This window comes from Prionailurus bengalensis, chromosome B3, assembly GCF_016509475.1.
Source record: "Prionailurus bengalensis isolate Pbe53 chromosome B3, Fcat_Pben_1.1_paternal_pri, whole genome shotgun sequence".
NCBI classification, from domain to species: domain Eukaryota; kingdom Metazoa; phylum Chordata; class Mammalia; order Carnivora; family Felidae; genus Prionailurus; species Prionailurus bengalensis.
In genome coordinates, this window is record NC_057355.1 from 88,487,551 (window position 1) to 88,513,919 (window position 26,369).

Here is a 26,369-nt window from a genome sequence, read left to right on the forward strand (position 1 = left end):
TCTTCTGGCTACACATGCATCACCAAAATACAACTGACCACATAATTAAAACTGTTTCCCTTACACTGCAATACAAACCATCCACTCTCACTGGGAAGTTTCCCCAAATATATCACGCTGATTCTCACTTCTTTACCTTTCCTCACATGGGATCCTACTAAAATGTGTTTTCCTCAACGAACTTAAATTCTGCCATCTTTCAAAACCACTGTAACTCACTATAAAACCATTTATCACCAAGAATAAATTGTGTCCTGCATACATTCATTTTTCTTCCCTAAACCTTTATAGGACTTTTATAATCTACTGTTATTTCATTCTATCACAAATGTTAATTTTATCTATCAAAACTAAGTTTCTTTTTTTTTTAATTTTTTTTTAACGTTTATCTATTTTTGAGACAGAGAGAGACAGAGCATGAACAGGGGAGGGGCAGAGAGAGGGGGAGACACAGAATCTGAAATAAGCTCCAGGCTCTGAGCGGTCAGCACAGAGCCCGACGTGGGGCTCGAACTCACGGACCGCGAGATCATGACCTGAGCCAAAGTCGGATGCTTAACCGACCGAGCCACCCAGGTGCCCCAGTTTCTTTTTTTTTTAAAGTAGGCTTCCCACCCAATGTGGGGCTTGAACTCACAACCCTGAGATCAAGAGTTACATGCTCCACTGACAGCTAGCCAGCTTCCACAAGACTTAAGTTTCTTCTTAAGAAGCACTGTGCCTTATATATCCCTTGAGATCCTCATAATTCCCCTGCCTAATGCTATACACATAGCAAGCATTCAATAAAATAAAAAGATTACGAAGAAATATTTAATGGAAGTTCAAAGTCAATGATTTTGTAATACGCTTTTATAACACTAAACTTTTGGGTTTTTTAAATCAAAATTTGAAGTGAACAATATCAGGGAACCTGGGTGGCTCAGTTGGTTGAGCACCTGACTCTTGACTTAGGGTCAGGTCATGATTCCACGGTTGTGGGATCGAGCCCTGCATCAGGCTCTGTACTGGGCATGGAACCTGCTTAGGAGTCTCTGTCTCTGCCCCTCCCCTGCCCACATGTACACACATGCGCACGCACTCTCTTTCTCTTAAAAAAAAAAAAAAAAAAAAGAAGTAAATAATATCAACAACCTACTAATCAAAAAAAACAATTACTGATTATCCAAATGGAATAGATTTCTCTTCAGTTACTGATTCCCAAAATAAAATAAATCTAGCACTCACAGAAGCAAATACAGCACTAAAAAAGAAAAAAACACACTTAAAAAGTTAAATCCCATATAAAGAAAAAGCAGTTAAAGGAAATTTTACCTATATAGTATCTCCTTTTCCAATAATTATTTGTAAATGCTCAAGTAAAATTTCATGTACATTTAATGATGATACATTTTTCTGGTAAACAAAATCTCTACTTTTAAAGTCTATATTGAATTTGATTAATGATATTTAAATATTATGGTCAAGACTACAAATTTCTTTTAATAACATACCACACATGTCAAGTTTTGATGCTTACCTTTATTTCTAATGTACCACCAAAGCCCATTTTAAACTGTCCATGCATATCTTTGGTAAAAACTCTTTGAAAAGTCTGCTTGAATAAGGAAGTGTTGAAAGAGTCACCCATTACCATGTATCCTCTGCACAGAAAGAACAAAAAATAATATATGTGACACAAGTACTGGGCCTATGTGTTAAAACCAGAAAAGTAAATTACCTCTCAATACTACCAACAAATTTTAAAGATACTTTCTAAATGTACTCTACTACCATTAATTTTAAAAACTCAAATATATGAGAATATCTTCACCCTACAAATAATCTCAATCCTGAGAGCATCTGAGTGCCCCTAACACTTGCATTTGTTCTCAGTAATTTATTAACATTATTTTTTATAAATAGATAACACATCCACATACTACAAAAATTCAAAAGATACAAAATGGCACACAGTAGCAAATGTGTCTCTTCCATCCCAGCCACCCAGTTCTCCAGCACACATTCTCATTCTTGAAAACAAATATATACCTGTATATGTATATATATGCATATACTGTCTGTGTGTATCAATCACATCAGACATAAAAGGATCATGAAACTTAGTGAAGAAGAATAGGAGGATGCTGTGGAACGATTTTCACTTTAAGCACTATGTACAAGTACTGTACAAATTTTTTCAGTAAGCATGTACCTGTTCTCATTTTTTTAAGTTTTAAAAAACATTAACTATCAAATAAAAACAGTTCTGAGGTACCATTTTTTCTCTAATCAGCAAAAATCACAGCCTGATGACATATTCTGTTGGTGAGGCTGTAGAAACAGTTACCCTCATATACTGCTGGTGGGAATGCAAAATGATGCAACCTCAACACAGGGGAATTTGCCAATATCTAACAAAATTACACTTGTGGTTTCTCTTTAAATCTAGCCAACCCACTATTAGGAATCTATCCCAAAAATATTCTGGCAACAAAAACAAAAAGTAAATATATGCACAAGGGTATTCAGCATTACTAGTTATAAAAGATTGGAAACAATCCGGAGGACCATGTATTAGAGACTAGTTGGGTAAAATATGGTACATCCACACAATGAGGTAATATACTGCCATAGACTACTATCTAGAATACAAGTGAAAATGCAAAGTGGATAAGGATATGTAGAATTTTCTCCTGTTCTACAAAAAGGGGATAGATACACCCATAAACTCATATGCATACAAACATTTACATACATTTGCTCATATTTTAAAATATTTTAAGTAGCTTTCAAACAATACAATAAAAATTAAAATTGGCAAAAGAATAAAACTGATATGGCATAATTAATTAATGGTAATTTTTTTTTTCAATGTTTTTTATTTATTTTTGGGACAGAGAGAGACAGAGCATGAACGGGGGAGGGGCAGAGAGAGAGGGAGACAGAATCGGAAGCAGGCTCCAGGCTCTGAGCCATCAGCCCAGAGCCCGACGCGGGGCTAGAACTCACGGACCGGACCGCAAGATCGTGACCTGGCTGAAGTCGGACGCTTAACCGACTGCGCCACCCAGGCGCCCCAATTAATGGTAATTTTATTTTTGATACTGGATTTATGTTATCTCTGATGTTATTATATATTATATATCTTTTTAAATGTTGTTTTATCTATATTTGTCACTGGTATACAAAAATATAGTTGAATTTTGTACAACGACCTTGATCTAGAAGCCTTGACAACTTAACATATTAATTCCAACAGTTAGTAAATAGGTTCTTTTATATTTTCTGCTTTTATAAACATCATCTATGATGATCTATGTTATCACTATACCTGGTGATATGCATCCTACATTAAAGACAACTTACACCACCCTACTTATCTTTTCCTTTTCACAACAAACCTCCATGAAATAACTGTCTATAACCTCACTACTCGGTGTGGCCCTTGGTCCAGCAACATTATTATCAGCAAGGATCTTGTTTGAATAGGAGAATTTCAAGTCCCATCCTATGCACAGCCAATCCAGAATCTGTACTTTAACAAGATAACCAGATGATCTGCACATGAAAGTTTGAGAACTTGTAATCTCTACCAGCTGTTTCCAATCCTCTCATTCTGTTCTTTTTTTTTTAATGTTTATTTATTATTCAGAGACAGAGAGAGACAGAGCATGAACATGGGAGGGGCAGAGAGAGGGGGAGACAGAATCTGAAGCAGGCTCCAGGCTCTGAGCTGTCAGCACAGAGCCAGACGCAGGGCTTGAACTCACAAACCACGAGATCAGGACCTGAGCCAAAGTCGGACGCCTAACTGAGCCAGCCAGGCACCCCTCTGTTCTTTTTCTAGTTCACTCTAAGTCAACTTGCACTGCTCTTAGATTGCTAAATCTTACAATCTCATCCATTTTTACTGCTATTAAAAAAAACACCAGTGGGGTGCCTGGGTGGATCAGCTGGGTAAGCATCCAACTCTTGATTTCCACTCAGGTCACGGTCTCACGATTCATGGGATCAAGCCCCATGTTTGACTCTGCACGGACAGAGCAGAGCCGGCTAGAGATTCTCTCCCTCTCTCTCTGCCCCTCCCCTGCTCATACTCTATCTCTCTCAAAATAAATAAACATTAAAAAAAAACCACGCACACACCATATTCAGACAACTCCCACATTTATGTCTCCAGCCCAGATCTATCTTCTGTATTCTGTTACAATATCAAACTGCCTACTCAACATCTCATGGATATCAACTGGCATCTTAAACCAAACATGTTCAGAACTAAACTCCTAATCTTCTCCCCAAATGCTCTTCTTTTCACAGTCTTACTCATTTCAATAAAAGGTAATTCAATCCTTCCAGTAAATTCCTTTGATTTTCAGTTTTCCCCAAACCCTGATCCAATCTATCAGCAAATCTTCTACTTCTAAATATATCCAAAATCCAACCACTTCTCAGCCACCACTTGGTATTCCTGCATTCCTATTCACCACTGAAGGTAAATGGAGTCAGATGATCCTTTTTACAGCATTACAGATCATATCACTCCTCTACTGATCTTACTCAAAGTGAAATCCAGGGGCGCCTGGGTGGCTCAGTCAGTTAAGCATCCGACTTTGGCTCAGGTCATGATCTCACAGTTCGTGGGTTAGAGCCCCGCGTCAGGCTCTGTGCTGACAGCTTGGAGCCTGGAGCCTGCTTTGGATTCTGTGTCTCCCTCTCTCTCTGCCCCTTTCCCGCTTGTGGTCTGTCTCTGTCTCTCTCAAAAATAAATAAACATAAAAAAAAATTAAAAAAACAAAAGTGAAATCCAAAGCCCTTACCATAGTCAAAAGACCATCACAATCTGTCCCTCTCACTCACCTCACTCCACTACTGTGGTCTCTTTGCTATATTTCAAACGCCCTATGCATGTTCTCAACTTTGCCCTTGCTATTCTGTTTGAACACTCTTCCTTCATCTATGCATATGGCTCACTACCTCATTTCCTTAGGTCTTTGCTAAAACCTCATCTTCAGTGAGGCCTTCCCTTCTCACCCCTTTAGAACTGCAAACCTCATTTCCTGCATTATTATTCTCCTTAACATTTGTTACCTACTGACATCCTATCTACTTTACTTGTCTCATCTCCTCTCACTAGAATTGTGCATCCAAACATGCGGCTATTTAAATTTACATGTAAATGGGGCACCTGTGTGGTTTAGTCAGTTAAACATCCCACTTTGGCTCAGGTCAAGATCTCGTGGTTCATGAATTCAAACCTTGCATTGGGCTCTGTGCTGACAGCTGAGCCTGGAGCCTGCTTTGGATTCTGTGTCCATCCTCTCTCTCCATCCCTCCCCTGCTCACACTCTCTCTCTGTCTCTCAAAAATAAATAAACGTTAAAAAAAATTTTTTTAATTAGAAAATACAAAAACTTACATGTAAATCAATTAAAATTAAAATTTTAAATTCAGTCCCTCAGTCACACTCACCAGATTTCAGTGGGACAACACAGAGAACATGTTCAATAGAAAATTACACTGAACCCTCCTACACTGGAAGATAAGCTCCATGAGGGTAAATTTTTAGGTTTCATTCATTGTGTATATCCAATACCCTGAACAGTTTGATACATAGTAAGTGCTCATTAATATTTATTAGATGAATAAAATTAAATAAATAAACCTGAGAAAATGTATAATTGACATACATAATTTTTTTAATGTCTTTGTACTTTTTTTTTATTTTTTTTTTATTTTTTTTTTAACGTTTATTTAATTTTGAAACAGAGAGAGACAGAGCATGAGCGGGGGAGGGGCAGAGAGAGAGGGAGACACAGAATCAGAAGCAGGCTCCAGGCTCTGAGCCATGAGCCCAGAGCCCGACGCGGGGCTCGAACCCACGGACCGTGAGATCGTGACCTGAGCTGAAGTCGGACACTTAACCGACTGAGCCACCCAGGCGCCCCTGTATTTTTTAGAGAGAAAGAGTGTAAGCAGGGCAAAGAGAGAGGGAGACAGAGGACCCAAAGCAGCCTCTGCATTGTCAGCACAGAGCCCAATGTGGAACTCGAACTCATGAACCATGAGATCACGACCTGAGCCGAAGTCGGATGCTTAACCGACTGAGCCCCCCAGGAGCCCCCCTAATTGAGTTTTTTAAAGCCTATTTAAATTATCCCCGAAGTAATGGTTACCAATGCAAGAGGAAGGAACACTTCCCAACTCATTTTATGAATCCGGTATTATCCTGATGCCAATACCAAAGACATCACAAGAAGAAAAATAAAACAACTATAGATCAAGATCCCTTAAGAAGATAGACACAAAATCCTCAAAAAATATTAACAAATCAAATCCAGCAATATATAAAAAGTATTATTCACAAATGAGATTCATCCCAGGAATACAAGGTTGGTTTAACATATAAAAATCACTGTAATACAACATATTAATAAAAAAAGGACAAAAACCATGTGATCATCTCAATAGATGTAGAAAAAGCATTTAACCAAACCTAACACCCTTTTATGACAAAATCCTCAACTAAGGATAGAAAATCCTTCAACCTGATCAAGGCATCTACAAAAACCCACAGCTAGGGAGCCTGAGTGGCTCAGTCAGTTAAGTGTCCGACTTCAGCTTAGGTCAATGATCTCACAATTCGTGAGTTCGGGCCCCGTGTCAAGCTGCTGACAGCTCACAGCCTGGAGCCTGCTTCGGATTCTGTGTCTCCCTTTCTCTCTGCCTCTCCCTGACACACACTGTCTTTCTCGCTTGCTCTCGCTCTCAAAAATAAACATTAAAAAAAAAAAAAAAAAAAAAAAAAAAAAAAAAAACCTCACAGCGAACATCATACTTAATGGTGAAAGATGAAATGGTTTTTCCCTAAGATCCAGAGAAGGTAAATCTATAGACAGAAAGTAGATTAGGGGTCTAGGCTGAGAGAGAAGGAGAAGGAAACCGCAAAGGGCATTGACTGCTAATGGGTACAGTTACTTCTTGGGGTAATGTAAATGTTCTAAAACTAAATTTGGTGATGGTTCCTCAACCTGTGAACAGATCAAAAAAACCCACATTCAATTGTATGCTTTAAATGGGTAAATTTTATGGTGTGTGAATTATAGCTCAAAAAGCTCTACAATAATAAAACAATGACTGCAGGACATCAAGATGAACTTTTCAAACAGAACTTGTGCGTTTATAACTGAATTTTAGAAAAAAATGTAAAGTGAGCTTTACTGAAAGCAGTATCAAAAACTGTTAAGAGTTGTCCTGGAGTGGTAGAATGATGGCTGTTTTTCCTAAACTGTCATTATTGGTCTATATTTTGTAAACTAATTATTAGCCTATAATCCTAAAAACTACAAAAATTTAAATACATACCCAGTAAGGTTGGGACAGCATTTCATCTCCAGGAGACCTGTCTGATCTAACGCACAGGCATAGATATCAATAACATGACCAGTCGTAGCAGCTCGATTAGCCAATGCTTCAAAATGCTAAAAAAGATTTTTTAAATCAAATCAAATCAATGTAAAAACTCAACCATCCTATAAATCATTTTTCCCATAAAGAGATCAAAATGGCCTAAAAAAATACTAAAACTATAACCCATAATAATTTAAGTGTGATATGTTCTAATTTTCTATAATAGAAAACTCCTCATAAAGTGATACAATAACTTCTATAAGTCTGACACTTTCACATTTTTAAGGCATTCTAATAAACTCCTAAATTAAGCTAAACTTGGAGAAAAGGTATAACAAATATCTTGCTCTTCATACATAAACATAGTAGAAGAGGAACACAGAACTCTTTTTCTTGGCTGAGTCCACACCCAGATAACAAAAACACCAAAATACAGAAAAACACTAACAAAAGCTGTAAGATAAACAAATACAAAACATTTTTTGGAGCTCTAAGAAAACTTCCAACCTCAAAAGGGAAATCTGGTGGCAGATTTCCAGTAATAGTGACAAAAATTATGTTATTATTTACACTTTTAAAAATATTATGACTACCAAAAAGAAGTGTTAATATAGTACAACTAAACTAAAATTGTAAACTCCAGAGAATTTTTTTTTTAAAAAGGAACACTAACAGCAGAACCAATTCAAGGGAGTCAATAGTCAAAAGTGAAAATGTACTAGCACAAACTCAAATAAAATTAAAGTTACATGAACAGAAAACAACTCATAAGTCAATGATGGACTATTCACCCTCTGAACAAAATACATATCTAGAGGAAGCCTCTTACAAATGAAAAACTGGAAAATTCAAGAAATTTTTCCTGAAGCAGGACAGATATTCTTTAACATGAATATCAAAAAAGGCACACAGGGTTTCTCTCAGGAGTAATCTTTAAAGAGACACTTACCGGGGTGGGGGGGGGGAAGAGCTACCTACTGGTGTTACTATTAAGTCTTTAAATATTTACAACCAGAAAAATTGTAACTTAAACTATCAAAAAAAAAAAAAAAAGAGAGACTATTTCTCCAATTCTGAACAGTAGTTACAGCATCAGACTTCACAATATCAGATTTATTATAAAGTATGCGTATTCTTCCTCTTCCATCAAATGAAATTTTTCTATTAAAACAAAAAACTTAACCAAATTACCTTTGTTCCCTTTTTAACATATTTGGCATTGTCTTTTTCAATGTCATGCCATGATCTTATAGGTGTCTTCAATTCATCTCCAACCACCATTCCAGGCCCCTGAGTGGCTGGACCGCCAATGAACATCATGATACGAGCACCAGTGTTGGGAAAAGTACACTATCAGAAAAAAGTAACTTGTCAAAAGAGTTTAAAGGAAGATACAAGGATATATATTTCTAAAAGTGAATTCTGATATATTCTTTCTAGAAAACAAGAAAGCATAAATTATCCAAGAATAATCTAATGTTTAAAATGAAATTTAAACACATGGTATTTGAATACCTTTCTTTTGAAATCTTATCTTAAATGATCGTGCCTTCCTAGCTTTAAAATAATTCATATGGGGTGCCTGGGTGGCTCAATTGGTTAAGCATCTGACTTCGACTCAGGTCATGATGTACAGTTCATGGGTTTGAACCCTACGTCAGGCTCTGTACTGACAGCTCAGAGCCTGGATCCTGCTTCGGGTTCTGTGTCTCCCTTCCTCTGCCCCTCCCATGCTCATGCTCTGTCTCTCAAAAATGAGTAAATGTTAAAAAAAATTTGTTTTAAATAATCTATAAGCCTGATCCCTATAAATAAGGATGCTGCTCCTGCTTAACCAGTCCTAGACTGGAAGGAGTAGAGAAGGAGTAAGAAAAGGGACACCTTCCTGTTTTGCTGCTGTAGTTCTATTTTTCTTTTTTATGTTTAAAACATATGCATGGCTGAGTATTCCAATCTACCTTTCCTTCTTCCAAAGTGAAATGAGAAAAATGGTAGAATTTTTAAAATAAATAACTACATAAATGAAAAATAAGAGTGCTATCAGTAGACTAGAAATTTTGAGGACTCAAAACAGACAGGATTGCAAAAGCTGTATCATTTACATTCTTTTCTGAAGCTATAATGTAACTTGAAAAATGTGCTCTGTATTTTTGTCCAACAACTGCTTACGGATATTGCAAAGTATTTCTAATATAATTATATAAATACCATTAACTGTGGAACAAAGTAATTATACACAGAAAGAAAGAGATGTAAACTCCATAATGATATTAATAAATAAATATAGAAACTGAAAGTTTTATGCAGAATGGGATATTTGCTTGGTTTCAAAGACTCTCATTTTCTAATGTTTATTGATTACAAAAGGAGGGGAAATAAGAGTAATTTTACAGTGGAAAAATGTGGCAGACACAATCTTAGTAAGTGATCATGGTGATTATATCACCTTGAATGGGGCAAATGAAAATCATGTGCCACCTGACAGGGTGTAATGAGAACACAGCATTATTTCTATGATAGTCCTGCTGCTATAAGACCTGAATCTAATTGTGAGGACATATCAAAACAAAAGTAATTTGAGAGTCTATAAAATAACTGGCCTGAATCTTCCAAAGCATCAAAGTCATGAAAGTCAAAGAAAAGTTGAGGGACTGTTCCACACTGTAGGAGACTAAATAGACATACCACTAAATACATGTCTCTGAATGTATTTTTAGTAAAATAAATTTTTAATAAGATTCTTTTTAGTAAAAGAAATTATTGAAATAATCTATAAAACTTGAATGAGATCTGAAAGCTAGGTGGTAGTAATGTATCAGTGTTAATATTATGATTTTAATAATTATATTATAGTTATATACAAAAATATCCTGATTCATAGGAAACAACTAAAGTATTCAAGTGGTTAGGAACATCATATCAGCAACTTAAATAGTTCAGAGGGAAAAATGTTCTTTACAACTTTTCTGTAAATTTGATAGCATCTCATTTTTTAAAAAGCTTTTTTTTTAAAGTCTCTTTTCTAATTATAAAGCTAAGGTATGTGTAGTGTAAAATTTTCAAATTCTACTTAAAAGCAAAATTCCCCTTATTCTACCACTGTTAACATTTGGATGAACAAACACCCTTCCAGATGCATCTCTATACACAAAAAAATATACCACAGATCAAATTTTAAGTATTTGCTGTCTTAATGACCTAATTTTTTCACTCAACACTGCCTTGTAGATATCACTGATACACAAACATACACGTTTACATTCCAAAACAAAGCTATTGTCACTACCTCAAGTAGTCCTACAGCTATGGAAAGTGCCACCCCAGAGGAACGCAAAGGTCTCTTCCCCTGTGGTACAGGCCAAGGGTCTCGCTGCAGTTCTCCCAGAAGATCTGTGAGATTCATGTCTATTTTCTGTACTGGCTGCAAGAATCTGCAAAACAAAATTAAATCAAAAGTCATTTATAAATGTTTATGGGTAAGACTGTAAGAAACAAACTGTTTCCTTTTTTAGAAATAGAAAAAAGTAATTTGAATACATGGTAGACCCATGGTTCTCTAACTTTTGTGTGCATAAGAATTGGTGGGAGGACTCATTTTAACAGATTCCAGGGTCTTGTTTCTGCAGGTCTGAGGTAGGCCCCAAGAATGTGCATCTCAAACAAGTTTCCAGGTGATGCTATCTACTGGTCCACAACCAAAGTTTTAGTACAACCACTGTAAGTGAAACACTCACACCAAGTATTATATCAGGACTACGTCTTTCATTTACTAGTCAGCCTTAGGGCTACTGAAATAATTATAAGAAGATATGTCAACTCAATTTTAGTAATACTACTTCTGATTAGTAAGTTTGGGGAGGGGGAAACTACCTCTAAGGCTAAATGAAAAGTTTTTTAGGCCCTACTTTTGTTTGGCTGCCTTCAACTAGTTTATGAACTTAAAAACAGGAGATCAGGAATATATCAAAACTAAAAAAGTCCTTAACACTGTAATAATAAGAAACCAACCATTTCAGTGGCATGATTCTGCCTCAACTTTTTAGAAGATGTACTAATGCTGTGTATTTATATTCCTAAAAATATAACAATATAGTATTACTGAATGTCTATGTTCCAGTTAAGGGTACAGGATGCTTAAAAGAGCTGCACAAGTTGTAAAATTCTCTTTGCCATATTTAATAATTACCTATTGGAAGGAGGTGGCTGTTGTACCTGAGGACCACGTGTAGCTTGAGTAACGGGTACTTTAGAGAGTCCCAGCATTTCCTGTAAAGAGATTATTTTTGTGATATCCATTTAAGTACTCCTACAAAGATGTATCAACTATTTACCATATGCAAAATGCTGTGCTAGGTATTAGGAACACAAAAATAAAGAACATAAAGTCTCTTTCCTTAGAATACAAAAGGTCTAGTTAGGGAGACCCTCAGGTAAACAACAACAATGCAAGGAAATAACAAGCATAAGAGAACAAAGTATAAGGTGCTATATGAGCAAACAGGGATACTAGCTCAGAAATAGTTTATTTCTAATTAAGAGTCAAAAAGTTACTATGTAACATCAATGTCTGTACTTCTTTTAAGTTTTATCTTATTTATTTAGAGCGAGAGAGCACACACGAGTGCCAACAGGGGAGGGGCAGAGAGAGAGGGAGAAAGAATCCCAAGCAGCCTCCGTGCTGTCAGCAAAGAGCCCGACACGGGGCTCATCTCATGGGGCTCAGTCTCATGAATGTAAGATCATGACCTGAACTGAAATCAGGAGCCGGAGGCTTAACGGACTAAGCCACCCAGGCGCCCCACATGAATGTCTGTATTTTTTAACTTGTATTCATCCATCCCTTTGAGCAACTATATTTCAAGTACCTGCTATGTGCCAGGCATCTAATGGTAAAAAATATATATATAGCCCCTGACCTTATGAAATTAAGATCTGGTGAAACAGACAGCAGTTAATAAAATCATTAGCTAAAAAAGTATAAAATTACAATTGTATTAAATGTTATAAAGGAGAGGTACATGAAATCGTATAAAAGGGGTTATAAGATATACATATGTATGTCTATACTTAATTTTCTGACTTAATTCCTAACCAGTTTTGTTTTGATTTTTAAGTGTACAAAATTCCTCTGTAGACACATGAAAATAATGTTATTTTACTGAAGTTTTCTTGAATCTTGGTCATGAAGTAACAGAGTAAAAGTATACAACAGAAAATCAGAAAGTCTAAAGATTTGCAAAGAAAAAATTATTGAACTAATCCTATATTTCCTACATTCCTAGCAGGAAGAGCAACTTTTTCCTAAGAACTTACTACGTGCTAGACTCTGTGCTAAACTCTTCACATATACTATTTCTTCACAGAATAATAATGAAGAATATTTTTTAATTCCTGCTTTATAAATGAAAACTGACACTCAGAAAGGTTTTTAACCTGCTAAAGCTTACACAACTAGTAAGTTGCACAGCAAGATATTAAGCCAGGGTTTGCCACAAAGCCCTGTAAGAGTTAACACTATACTGACTGTTCTTACATTATTTCCCTTAGCATGAATAGTAACCTGGTAAAGTAAGAATTATTTACCCTTTTCCACAGAGGATAAGAAAACAAGCAGAGATCAACCCAATATTACACAACTAGAAGGGTTTCAGATTTGAATTCAGGACTATTTGGGGAGCAAAGACCAGGCTCTTTTCAACCAAATGGATAGAGAAGGAAAACAAAAACATTTCATCACAGCACAGCCCAACAATAGTTAATGCTCAGCTATGGGGACCATGGGAACTTTCTGAAGATGATGGAACTGCACTAGGGTTGAAACTAATGGCTGTAGAGTTGTGTTTTTCAGCTTGAATCTCACCTGTGATTTACTTTTGTTTAATGTCCTTTCATGACTTGATTTCTCTCATATGCCAATGTATTTGTAGGTTTCCTAGATTTTATTTTTAGGGAGTGGGGTGATAATATCTTCCCATTTTTTGATTAAGCTGGTTCAGCTATGGTGCTATTCAGTAGGTATCTTCAGTGTCAGGTTCCATAGCTGAATGCCATTGTTATTATAATAATTACTTGTAATCACATTGTAAGCTTGAATTTGGGCTTATACCTGCATCTTTAGTATTTTGTACATTCAGTTATTTAGACTTTGGGAGACCTCCTAATCAACTTTGTAGGTTAAATAGACTTCATCAACTACAGTCTATTTTGAGTTTATAGTTTAATTCAGAATTGTATTAAACTGACATTTTGCATTTGACTTCATTTTACATTAGTTTGAAGTAAATTATTTCATTTTTGGATTCTGGAATTTTGAACATTTACTGTAATTGTTAATATAACTGCCGTGAAATATTTGAATAAAGATGGCAAAAAATAAAATAAAAATAAAAACATTTCAATGGAGGAAAAAATTTAGCCTGTAGGCATTTATTGCCTGCAACAAAAAAGCAGGTATCTTATGTGTTTCATATGCAATAACATAACTCAAGTAAAATGTACTCTACAATCAGAAGTAACACTACAGAACTTTAAATAAGTTTGCAGCTTCAAAATAACAATAGCAAACAGTTACAGGCACAACCCATTCAATTTTCATGACCACTGTATAAGGTAGACACTATTATTAACTCTTCCACAGATGAAAAAAACTAAGGCACAGAAAGATTAAACTTGCCCACTTTCTGTCCTGTCTCATGGAAACTGATGAGCCTCCTCTCCAAGGTACTCTGCCTCCTCTCTTCCTGAAGGCATCCCTATCATGTCCTCTGAAAGTTCAGCTCACTCTTGCTTTCAATTCACCCTCTTTAGTCTCTCTTCCCCTTCTATGTATAAACACATTCAAGTTCCCTTCCTAACCTAAACCTGTTAACTCGGTTCTCTCAAATTCCCACACTATTGTCCTCCTTACCTTCAACAAACCTCTGGAAAGAGTGCAAACTCTAATTTTCTTCACCTCCTCAAACCTTATTCGTGATCTTATTCACTGTTCATCATCCTCCCCATCCAAACTTGCAAATTCTTCCACTACTTTCTATCTCAGTTAACTGCAGCACTACTACCCCAGTCTGCTAAGCTTCAAATTAGAATCATTTAATATTGTTCTCAAAATCTTCTTTTCCTTTTCATTTGGGATACCTGGATGCTCCAAAGTCTGACTTCCTAGCTGTCTACTTTATGCAAGACTTACCTGCCATCTTCCAGGGTAACTGTTCTTATCAAGATTGTATCAGAATCATTTATAAAGTTTTCCAAATGCCTTACATGAACAATCCTACCCTTTCAACAGCCTCCCAAAACAAGCACACATTCACTTACTTTCTCATGGTCTAGCAAAATCTCTGGGCAAAACATATATATATATATATATATATATATATATATATATATGTATATATATGATTGAAAAATATCCCTAGATGATCCTAGTAAGTCACACATAACCTCTCTGCCTTGGAAGATAAAGCTTCAATTTACTCCAAAAATAAAAATGTTGTCCTAGTGTATGAAAAAATATGTACTCTTGGTTCATACATACATACAACTCTCAAGACTTAAAATACCTCCCCCTGCCAAACATAGTAAGAGTGTTCAGGTCCTAAATGAGATGTCAAAAACAAAAACTAATATTCTGTGGTTGCCTTCCCTCAGTCTTCAGCATGACTCTCCCATTAGCCCTTCAAATCTCTAGCAAAACACCTTCAGTCTCACCATTAAAAGTGAGGGGTCTTTGGGGCACTTGGGTGGCTCTGTTGGTTAAGCATCTGACTTCGGCTCAGGTCACGATCTCACCGCTCATGAGTTTGAGCCCCACGATGGGCTTTGTGCTGCCAGCTCAGAGCCTGGAGCCTGCTTTGGATTCTGTGTCTCCCTCTCTCTCTGCCCCTCCCCTGCTCACATGTGTGCACAAACTGTCTCTCTCAAAAATAAATAAACTTAAAAAAAAACTAAAAAAAGAAAAAGTGAGGGGTCTTCCATCTGTATAACAACAATTCAAGGGCAAATGAAAGAAAACTGACGTCAACATTAAATAAAGCCTTTGTCATAATACAATTATATTAGTCATTCACAGTAAAAATATTTTCTAGAAACTTAAATCCAGAAGGCATTTATAGACATTTATGGAGTGATGCCCACAGATAAGGCTGAAACTACCATTCTTGTTGTTTACCTGCAGTTGTTTGGCAGACAGATCTTTTGTTCCTCTGAACACATAGCTTTTTGAAATGCCCTCACATCCAAGTTCATGAACCTGTACCATTCTCCCAAAAGTAATAAGTCCAACCAAAGCTGTAGGTGGTAAAAGACTCAATGACATCTGCATAGATTCTTTCAGGGCTTGTAAATCTTCATCTTCCATGCAAGTATCAACCACATAGAGGAATATCAAAGGCATCTGAGGACCACGCTTTTAAAAAATGTTGTAATAATTAGGAAATAATGTATTAACAGTCAGCACAATATACAAGGATAATTAGTAGAGGATAAATAATTGACAATACATTCATAAAATGAAATCTTAATAAAATCATTTCAGAAATGAGAGAAGTTATCTATGCATGGAGAGATATATGAGACATACCAAAGGAAAAATTAAGTTTAAAAACATTATTTATAGTTACATAAAGGAGACTTTCATCTTTGATCTGTTTAACTGCATAAGGCTTCATTTCTTATAACAAGTATTTATTTCTCCTAAAATAAGGAAACAGTAGTTATAAAGCTTAAAAACAAAACAATAAAGATCTCAGCCTGAATTAGACCATAAGAGAACTGGGAACTAGCTAGGCTGCTACTTCCTGGCACATGTGAACCATACTCTGCTTTCTCTACTAGAATCACAGAGGATATCATTACTTTACAACTTAAAAATGTAAACAACTATGTAAAGCTGTTCAGAAAGGGAAGATAAATGATTTTCTTAACAAGGACCAATGCAAAAGTAACTTTAACAGTTAGACTTGGGGATATATCATCAGGTTCTAGCATCATAGTAACTTAACTATTTGTGAACTGACCTTCCAACCACACAGCAACATTGAGAGTGTACTGTTTATTGATCTACTCAGTATAGCAAATCACACCACACCACCCAATATCCTAGCCACCCGTTAAATAACTACAACAGGGAAATTACCTTGTTCAAATTGAATAGGACAGTTCTTATCTCTGAAATGCTCCATCAATTCAATGTGGGAATCAGGAACAATGCACTTTAAGTCATCTCAATTTAACAATTCTATTGGTATAAAGTAAATCGCTGAATATTTAAGACTTTCTTAAGGATTTATGTTCTTACCAGAACTACATATTCAATGCTAGAAAACTGAGGTAAGAGCTCCGCAGGTTGATTCAATTCAGATATACCAGCGTAAGTAGGTGGAAACTACAGAGAGAAAACAATGAACATTTTGAATGAATTATTTGCCAGAATGAAATTTTATTTTATTTTATTATTTTTTTTTTTTTTTCCAACGTTTATTTATTTTTGGGACAGAGAGAGACAGAGCATGAATGGGGGAGGGGCAGAGAGAGAGGGAGACACAGAATCGGAAACAGGCTCCAGGCTCTGAGCCATCAGCCCAGAGCCCGACGCGGGGCTCGAACTCACAGACCGCGAGATCGTGACCTGGCTGAAGTCGGACGCTTAACCGACTGCGCCACCCAGGCGCCCCTTAAATTTTTTTTTTCAACGTTTATTTATTTTTGGGACAGAGAGAGACAGAGCATGAACGGGGGAGGGGCAGAGAGAGAGGGAGACACAGAATCGGAAACAGGCTCCAGGCTCCGAGCCATCAGCCCAGAGCCCGATGCGGGGCTCGAACTCATGGACCGCGAGATCATGACCTGGCTGAAGTCGGACGCCCAACCGACTGCGCCACCCAGGCGCCCCAGAATGAAATTTTAAACTGCAAATAATTTTCTGATCACTTAACTACTAAAAACTATTTTTCATCATATGAAAAATTATTTCATCTTTGTTTAGAATATGCATTTTTCTACATATTAAGACCAGTACTACAGCATTAACATCTGCATTGGGGGTTTTCTTACCTGATTCCTTTGATAACAAAAGTTGCAAGCCCAGAGTTTTGCTCGGTAATCCACTTGACTGTTTTAAGAAAAGATACAATAGAGCTCATGTTTCAGTTCCATTGTACAATGATCCTAATTTTAATAAAATTAACTTCTTTCTAAAAGAACTCATATTTTTAACTGTATATACAAATGTTCAGTTAAATGAACATATTATTACTTTTAATATATAGCAAACATCAGTAAAAATAGTTTTTTTTTCAAATGATTCAGTGATTTCTACACTCAGATCTAGAAAACATTCATTTAATTCAAAAATGTATTTATTCAATGCTTAATATGTACCAGCCATTATCCTAGGTGCTGGTGATACAGCAGTAAACAAGAGATCAAAGGTCCCTGCTATCATGGAGCTTATTCTGGAACAGAAAGACATACAAAAAGAAAGTAGATGTAAAAATACAAATGATACTTTCAGACAGTGACAATAAGAGACTAAAGATAACAAAGCAGGATGTGAAAGTGTGTTTGGGAGGACTACATTATTTATTTTTTAAAGTTGATTTATTTATTTTGAAAGAGAGAAAAGGGAGGGGCAGAGAGAGAGGGAGAGAGAGAATCCCAAGCAGGCTCTGTACTGTCAGCGCAGAGCCCAATGGGGTGGGGTGGGGATCAAACCTAGGAACCACGAGATCATGACCTGAGCTGAAATCAAGAGTCAGACACTTGACAGACTGAGACACCACGGTCCCCTGGGATGGCTACTTTAAAAGAAGACCTTCTGAAATAAACAATTGAAATTTGATCTAAATGAAAAGGAACAGGTCACAGGAAAATCTAGGGGCAGAGTAATCCAGCAGAATATACAGCTATTATACAAATTCCAAGATAGGCATAAATTTGGTATGTTCAAGGATCAGAAAGTGGGTAAGGTATAAGGTAGATAACAATAAGGGAAATGGATGATATAACACATAGGGCTTTGTAAGTCTTAACTAGCAGTTTGGATTTCTCATTCCAAGTATAATAAGACAAAACTGAAGGATTTTAATAATCTGATATCCATTTGTAACATTCTAGCGTCTGGATAGAGAATAAACTACTGAAAGACAAGAATGGAAACAAGGGGGCCAGTTAGGTGGATAATGAAATTGTCCAGTAAAAAGATGGTGTATCTTAAAGTAGAGTGTACTAGCAGCAACTGAATACAGGAGACAGAATCAGTAATGTTCTGGAGGCAGAATCAATCTGAGTTGCTAACGGATTGGGTGGGGAGACAGAATGGAAAGAGGAATAAAGGAAGATTCTAGATATTCTGGTTTATGCTATAAGAAATTGTAACATTTTCAATTCAAACACCATACCAATCAATTATGACTTTTCTAATGACACAAGATGGGTCTAATGACACACAGCATCTAGATATACTAGTGATTGGATCTAACAGTTCATATAGTGACAATTGTACATTTGGTCTGTAATCAACTCACTACAACTAGAATATCCTTCAATTTTACAGCTCTTTGGATTTGACTATCCTAATTTGAAAAAATAACTATAAATAAAAAAGACATTTTTATATAAATGAACAAGAAACTACATTTTTAAATCATATTGCCACAGGGGCGCCTGGGTGGCTCAGTCAGTTGAGCGCCCGACTTCGGCTCAGGTCATGATCTCATGGTCCATGAGTTCGAGCTCCGCATCGGGCTCTGTGCTGACAGCTCAGAGCCTGGAGCCTGCTTCAGAATCTGTGCCTCCCTCTCTCTGCCCCTCCCCCACTCATGCTCTGTCTCTCTCTCTCTCTGTCAAAAACAAACTTTAAAAAATAATAATAATAATAAAAATAAATCATATTGCCACATTAATTGTTTCAATATATTTTAATTACCATAAAGGATTCAAAACTGCACGGCAAGTGGTCCTGCTACACAGAACAGGTTCATACTGAATAGGTGGTAAATCAGGTCTCTCCTTCAGTGGTGTAAATAAGGCTGCTACGGGAACAACCATTCTTGTAGCTTCTAGTCGACTTGATGGCCAAACATTCCAGCTAAATCGGACTCCATCTCGTTCTTCATTTTGTTGGATGAATTCCAAATAGGTTGTCATTGTAGAGCCTGATTCTTATTTCTGTGACAAAATTTAAGATGTTTAAAAATCCTCGTAAGGAAATCTAAAATAAATATTTTCCCCATGTTCAGCGATATTAATCCACGAGAAATCAAATGAAATAAAAGTATTCATCTCAGAAAAAAATTAGCAAGCAACAATAACCTCACTTATAACAAAAATAAATAAATCACCCTCCAGAACCCAATGCTTATTAAGCCCAGCAAGAGGTATTTTATCCTTATTTATTCATTCTTGAAAAAGCTAGAGCAAAAAAAAATAATAATAATAATGAAATATGTGTCCTATTTAAGTGTGTATAAGAAACAAAGATAAAAATGGGGGAAAATTTAGATCCTATGTTTTCCATATCAGCCTTGTAAGTTATATTATTCTAATGAACAGATTACTGAAACCATTAAATTCTAAAGTTCATATGGTTTTGTATGTAGAAAATGACAAGTTTCTACTAAACTTGCTAGAAGTGAATGCTTAACAGTGCATAACAAAAAGATTTTTCTAAAGCTAGGTACTTCTGTTTTAGACAGGTAATCTTTTCATTGTGCAAATATAGGGTATTTGTGGCACAATAAATGCTTAATAAGTGGTGTTCCCTATGATTTATATGCCATTTAACTTCTTTTGCAGAAAATTAAGCCGGAATATTTTTTTAAATGTTTATTTTTGACAGAGAGAGCACATGAGTGGAGGAGGTGCAGAGAGACAAGGGGACAGAGATCTGAATCGGGCTCCATGCTAACAGCAGAGAGGCCAATGTGGGGCTCGAACTCATGAACCATGAGATCATGACCTGAACCGATCAGACACCCAACCAACTTGAGCCACCCAGGTGCCCCTCACCCAGAATATTTTTAATATTCCAATTTAGGAGGGCATTTTTTTTTTTATTATTTTGGAAAGTGGGAGAGCATTTTAAACTCTAATTTGAGATATACAATTTCAATATAATCATTTACATTTATTAGCAGGGGGAAGAGGATGCCACTCTGGTTCGGGCCCAGTATCAAGAGACATCTCCATCTTGTTACTCTCTTACTGCCTGTCTAGAATGCCAGCTTTCCTACCTAGGCAACAGTTCTATCTCACAATCTCAAACTTCAGCAGTGACCAGTGATGGAAAGAAATTGCAAAATACACAGTTCTGAGAGGACAGAGAGTTTCAAGTGTTAGATGGCTGGCCAAAAGATTTGTAGGAGAGATGAAGGACATCAAGAACTGAAGAATTATGAAGGTAGGATGCCAAAAAAGCCAACATGGAGGGTGAAGTTGCAAAGAACAACAATAAGATGAGGAACTGATTCTAAAATGTAACTGAGAGAAGAAAAGGTATTTGAAAAAAACATACTGAATACAATAATTTTAATTTTAGAAAATTTTTCAAAGATTTGATAATAAAAATTCCAAAAAGTGAAGCTCAACAAATATGACTACCTTAGCAGCTAAGAATTTTCTTTTCTTTGGGGCGCCTGGGTGGCGCAGTCGGTTAAGCGTCCGACTTCAGCCAGGTCACGATCTCGCGGTCCGCGAGTTCGAGCCCCGCGTCGGGCTCTGGGCTGATGGCTCGGAGCCTGGAGCCTGTTTCCGATTCTGTGTCTCCCTCTCTCTCTGCCCCTCCCCGGTTCATGCTCTGTCTCTCTCTGTCCCAAAAATAAATAAATGTTGAAAAAAAAAAAATTAAAAAAAAAAAAAAGAATTTTCTTTTCTTTGAAAGAAATAAGAATGTTATATATTAAACATACCTCAGTTTAAAAAAAAAAAGAAAAATTAAACACTATTTCCTATCAGAATCTCAGACACAACTAGAGAATTTTACACTAATCAAAAGCAGACACAGAGTTTTCAAAGGCTGATAAGGATAAACAGGAATCCTAAGGTAACTAAATTTGTTTAGAAAAGATTATCTTTAAACTAAATATAGAAGGCAGTTTGGAGAGAGAGACTATGAGTTTTCAAGAAAATGTGGGTGTTGAAAAATAATGATAAAACAAAGATCTGGGATAGTCAGAGGTGTGTTACATGCCAATCTCAGTTTTGTTTGTTTATTTTTTAATTTTTCTCACATTCATTTATTTATTTTGAAAGAGACAACATGAGAGTACAAGCAGGGAGGGGGTAAGGGGGCACAGAGAAACACAGAGAGAGAGAGAGAGAGAGAGAGAGAGAGAGAGAGAATCCTAAGCAGGCTCCAAGTTATCAGTGCGGAGCCCCACATGGGGCTCAATCTCACAAACCGTGATATCATGACCTGAGCTGAAATCAAGAGCCAGGTGCTTAACCAACTCCGCCACCCAGGCGCCCTCCCCCCCCCCCCCCACCCCGCCAACCTCAGTTTTAAAGGAGAAACAGGGGCACCTGAGTGGCTCAGTCATTTAAGCATCCAACTTGGGCACAGGTCATGATCTCATGGTTCCGGGAGTTTGAGCCCTGTGCCGAGCTCTGTGCTGACAGCTCAGAGCCTGGAGCCTAATTCATAGTCTGCAGATTAGCAATAGCTTCTGTGTTACAGATGTGAATATAAATTCCGGGACTATTCAATCCTTCCCATAATTTCTACAGAATGTTAAGCAAATGAAGTTTTCTGTTTATTACCTAATTGCATGTATAATCTATGTCATCTAAAATGCATCACCAAAAAGCATTAAAATACCAGACCAATCAGGGTTTTTTATCTGAACCACAAAAACACAAAAAAATGTTTTGACTATTTTCTCAATTCTCCAAAACTGGTACATAACTAGTAGTTAGCTATGTGGCATACATTTTCTCAATAATGTTGAAGTGAGCCTGTAACCTGGAAAATAATTGACAGTATTTATTAACAATGAAAAAATTTGAGTTTTCAAGCAAATATCAAAATTTTTGAAAACCTTGGGTCCACTACCATGAGCTTCACAGCTTGCTAATATGTAAAGATTTTTCTGAGATCAGTGATGTTATTATCATGATTTTTCTATTATATAATGAACCATGTCCACATTTAGAAAATATACCTTACTCAGTGAAGCAAAATCTCCCAAATGATCAATTCACGATGTTACAAAATCATGCACAGGTCAGGATCCATGCATGAGTAAAGACCCATTCAAAGTGCAGAACAGACCAACGAATTTTAATGCAATAGAGTGCAAAAAGTTCATTTCTAAGATTTCAAATTTCACACTGCTATTAACCCTTGATTTATGAGTTAAAACCATCAAGTTGTAGTGCAGTATCTCTCTCTTTTTTTTTTTAAAGTGGCTCTGCACTGGGTGTGGAGCTTGAACTCCAAACCCCAGCGTGGGGCTCGAACTCATCCTCTTGTAGGGCTGGGATCAAGACCTGAGCTGAGATCAAGAGTAGGACGCTTAACCCACTGAGTCACCTAGGTGCCCCTGCAGTGTAGTATTAAAGAAGAATATGCAGAATTATCTGAAAAAGCTATTAAAATACCCCTTTTTCCAACTACATATCTATGTGAAGCCAGATTTCTTTCATACAATTCAAGTATAATAACATATCATAATAGACTGACCGCAAAAATAGATATGAAAATCCACCTGTCTTCTATTAAGGCAGGTGTGTGGTTTTTCTTTTTTGTTTTTTTTTAGAACCTCAGTAATGTTTAAGAGTCTAAAGTGGTCCTAAGGACCACCATCTTAGGACAATACGGCTTACTTAATTCGATCAAGGAACCCAGTAGAGAAAGGCTCTATGAGATTTAGCATAAAGACATTTACACACAATAACCAGATTGTAACTCCACATCCTGACTTTTTATTATGACACACTAAATACCACCTGTGTGATATTTTGTACACAATTAACTTCCTTTTCCTCACTTTTTCCTTTCAATCTCTCTGCTCTAAGATCATATATGCTCACTAAATAACATGTTTTATTTTGTACATTCTCACTTTCCAGTATTATTTTTTAAAAAGTCCCACCTGTTTCTTCTGAACTGGTCCAATGACATGGCCATGCACAACACCTCCTTGACTTCCCTCACTTTTCCACGGTAGGCATTGTGCCTTTTCAAAATCACTAATTCTAGATTTTCTAGGTAGTGTTTTTTCTAGTGTTAATTTCTAGATAGCTTTCTAGTAGAACATCTGCCAGGCTGGGCCCCATATCCAACAATGGCATATCTGAAATAAATTCTTTTTACAAACTAGCTTTTTATAAAATATCATTATTTGATCAGCACTCTCTCCCCTAAAATTATGTTAAAGCCAAATAAAAATGATTCAGACACTATATTAGGATGGAGATTTAATATAGTAGTCATATTTTTTGAAGTGGTACAAATACAAAAGACCATTCTAAAGAAATGTGTCATTTCCCAGCACAACTTATTGTGAGTGGGAGTTACTTTGGTTAATTAATTTCTCCTGGTATAACTAAAAGCAAAGAAGCAAAACACTTAATGCCTCTTTAACCTAGCATATCAAATACATGCCCACAGTATTTTTAAAAGCTTCACTTATTCAATAAATAATTGGAAATTTTCAATATTAGAGCACTTTTACAGACTCTAAATGAAAAATATTCTCAATTGCATGTAAAATTTGAGTTTCTTCCAATCAGATGTATTTAACAATTAAGTGTGCCTCTCTACTTTTCAATTGTAAAAACCTCAATAAAGTGTTTTCAATTGCTTTCCATAGCTGTATGATCTTGGACAAGAGCTTAACCTGTATGATCCTCAATTTCTCATGAAAAAGATAAGGGGCTTAGGCTAGAAACTACAAGGCCCCTTCTAACTCTAAAATTGTATGAGTCAAATAAAAATGATCAGACTTCCAAAACGATGTTAATTAGGCTACTGAAAAGGAGAGAGAAGGGAGACTTAACATTTATATTTAAATCTAAAACTTTTTTTAACCAAGTTAGTTTGTCTAGGTATACATGGCTTTGCAGGGCAGAGGTCGAAGAAATTCATGTGAATTCAACATACCCCAGAGGTTACATGTAGATTGACCATGCTTTTCCCTTCCCACCAAAACGGGAAGAAAACACTAGCACAACAGAAAAGACTGATTGGATGTGAAAACTGAGCTCCACTTGTAATTGAGGCCTAAGGCGTTAGCTTTACCGGGCAATTAATTCTCCTTATCCCCTTTGACTCCCAAGGCCGAACTACCGGTGACGAAGTCACCTGGGTTCAAAGTCTAGGGCACTTCAGATCCAGCAAGGTAAGAACCAAGAAGCCCAAGGGTCCAGAACCGGAGATAGGCTGGAGTAAGGAAGGCAGATCGCCCGGGAGGCGGGAGTGGGCGCTGGGCGAGATGATGAACTACCTTTTTTTCACCCGACTTCTATCTTTCGCACCTTATCCAAGGGAGCCTGGTGAGGGGACGGGGCCCCCAGGCCCCGGAAAAACGAAGCAGAGCGGCTGGTGACAGGGCGAAGGGGTCAGGATTCAAGGCTGCCCCCCAGAGCCCGCTCGCCACAGCAGGCGCGTCCAACCTGTTCCCGAGTATCATGAAGGCAGAGCGGGCACCATCGCGGAGACCCCGGCCCACCCGCCCGCCGGCCCACAGCCGCACAGCGCCCCTCCCCCGCTTTCCGCTGAGAGCCCGCGGCCCCTCCAGGGAGCCGGGAGGAGGCGGCCCAGAAGTCAGTCCCTACCACCGTGCCCCCAGACAAGATCCGCGCCGGTTGCAACCTCCGCCCAGCAAAATCGGTCCTTTCCGACGAGCTGGAGCAGCCGTGGCACTCGATCAGGGCCGGCGCCGCCCCGCCCCCGGCCTCCGCGCAGAACACGACTGGGCCAACATGGCTGGTGCCGCCTCTGCCACGTCAAGGGCTGGCGGGGCGGGGCGGCCGCGCCGGGGAACTTGAGGAGAGAGTGCGGGACCGGGCAGAACCGAGCGGGTATAGGGCGCGAGGGGAGAGGAGGGAGGTGGAAGGGGCGGGGACGGAGCCGGGGCGGGGCTACCAGGGGAGGGAACTAATGGTGAGAGTGCGGGACCCGGGCGGAGCCGAGTGGAGGGTGGGGAAGGAGAAGAGACTGGAGGGAAGGGAGGCTACGGAGCCTGAGGGGCGGGGACAACCAAGACAAACCAGACTGGGAAACGCCAGAGGGCTAGGGACCCCAGCGGAACTGGAGCGCCTTAATCCCTTCCCAGGAACCGCGGCCGACCCCACTCCCTGAGGGCCGCAGGCCAGAGTGGCACCTTCTGCGGCCACTCAGACAACGTCCAGTAGGAGGACATCCTCACCTGTAGGGCCCTGGTTGATTCCTAGGACTACAAAACCGCATCTCCCCAAAAAAATACAAAGTGAGAAGTTCGTTTGTTCACTTAGTGCAACAAATATTTACTGAACATCTACAATGTGCCAGGTACAGTAGCAATGCTAGTGATATTGATGTAGGCAAAACAGGCCAAAATCCGTGGCCTGTACATTGGATTTTTGTATTCCTAGACAGTCTACCTCTTGCCTCCTACACTACATCGGCCACCTCTCCTCCCCACTACTGCAATCTCTGGCTGATTCATCTTAATGTGTTTTCTGCTTCTCTTTCCCAAAGGAAGAGCTGAGCAAAATGGGAGAGACAGAAACGGGTTGGAAAGACATTACAGCTTGGGGATCTCAAGCACCCCATCCCTAAGTGAGGTTGCTCATGGAATTAATTCCAGACATGACTACACCTAAAACCTTGCCAGGCTTAGCCCTTGAAGCATTTTAAGGAGTTGGAAAAAAGATCAAATCCTTGTTCTTCATTATAGTTGAGAAATAAGATGTGCACCAAACATGTATTTTCTGCCTATAAAGTGTATGCAAAGGTTGTTTTGTAAGGTAGAAGAGGATGACTTTGTCTGTCAAATTTGAAT

General features: G+C 37.8%; 1 protein-coding gene across 5 annotated transcripts in view; it reads right to left on the bottom strand.

Annotated features, from left to right (window-relative positions):
• SEC23A (SEC23 homolog A, COPII coat complex component) overlaps positions 1-25,444 on the bottom strand; it is a 66,563-nt gene extending 41,119 nt beyond the window's left edge. Inside the window, exons 1-10 of one of the 5 annotated variants that reach the window (XM_043556029.1) lie at positions 25,162-25,444; positions 19,313-19,554; positions 17,440-17,497; positions 16,685-16,771; positions 15,557-15,793; positions 11,576-11,655; positions 10,676-10,820; positions 8,581-8,739; positions 7,345-7,460; positions 1,520-1,643 (exon numbers count right to left, since the gene is read on the bottom strand). In XM_043556029.1, the coding sequence (XP_043411964.1) occupies positions 1,520-1,643; positions 7,345-7,460; positions 8,581-8,739; positions 10,676-10,820; positions 11,576-11,655; positions 15,557-15,793; positions 16,685-16,771; positions 17,440-17,497; positions 19,313-19,533 (1,227 nt within the window). In that variant the 5' untranslated portion in view covers positions 19,534-19,554; positions 25,162-25,444. Of the gene's footprint in view, positions 1-1,519; positions 1,644-7,344; positions 7,461-8,580; positions 8,740-10,675; positions 10,821-11,575; positions 11,656-15,556; positions 15,794-16,684; positions 16,772-17,439; positions 17,498-19,312; positions 19,555-24,625 lie in introns of all 5 variants that reach the window. The other 4 variants (XM_043556031.1, XM_043556030.1, XM_043556032.1 and 1 more) reach the window with 4 other exon arrangements.
• Between the last annotated feature and the right edge of the window lie 925 nt (positions 25,445-26,369).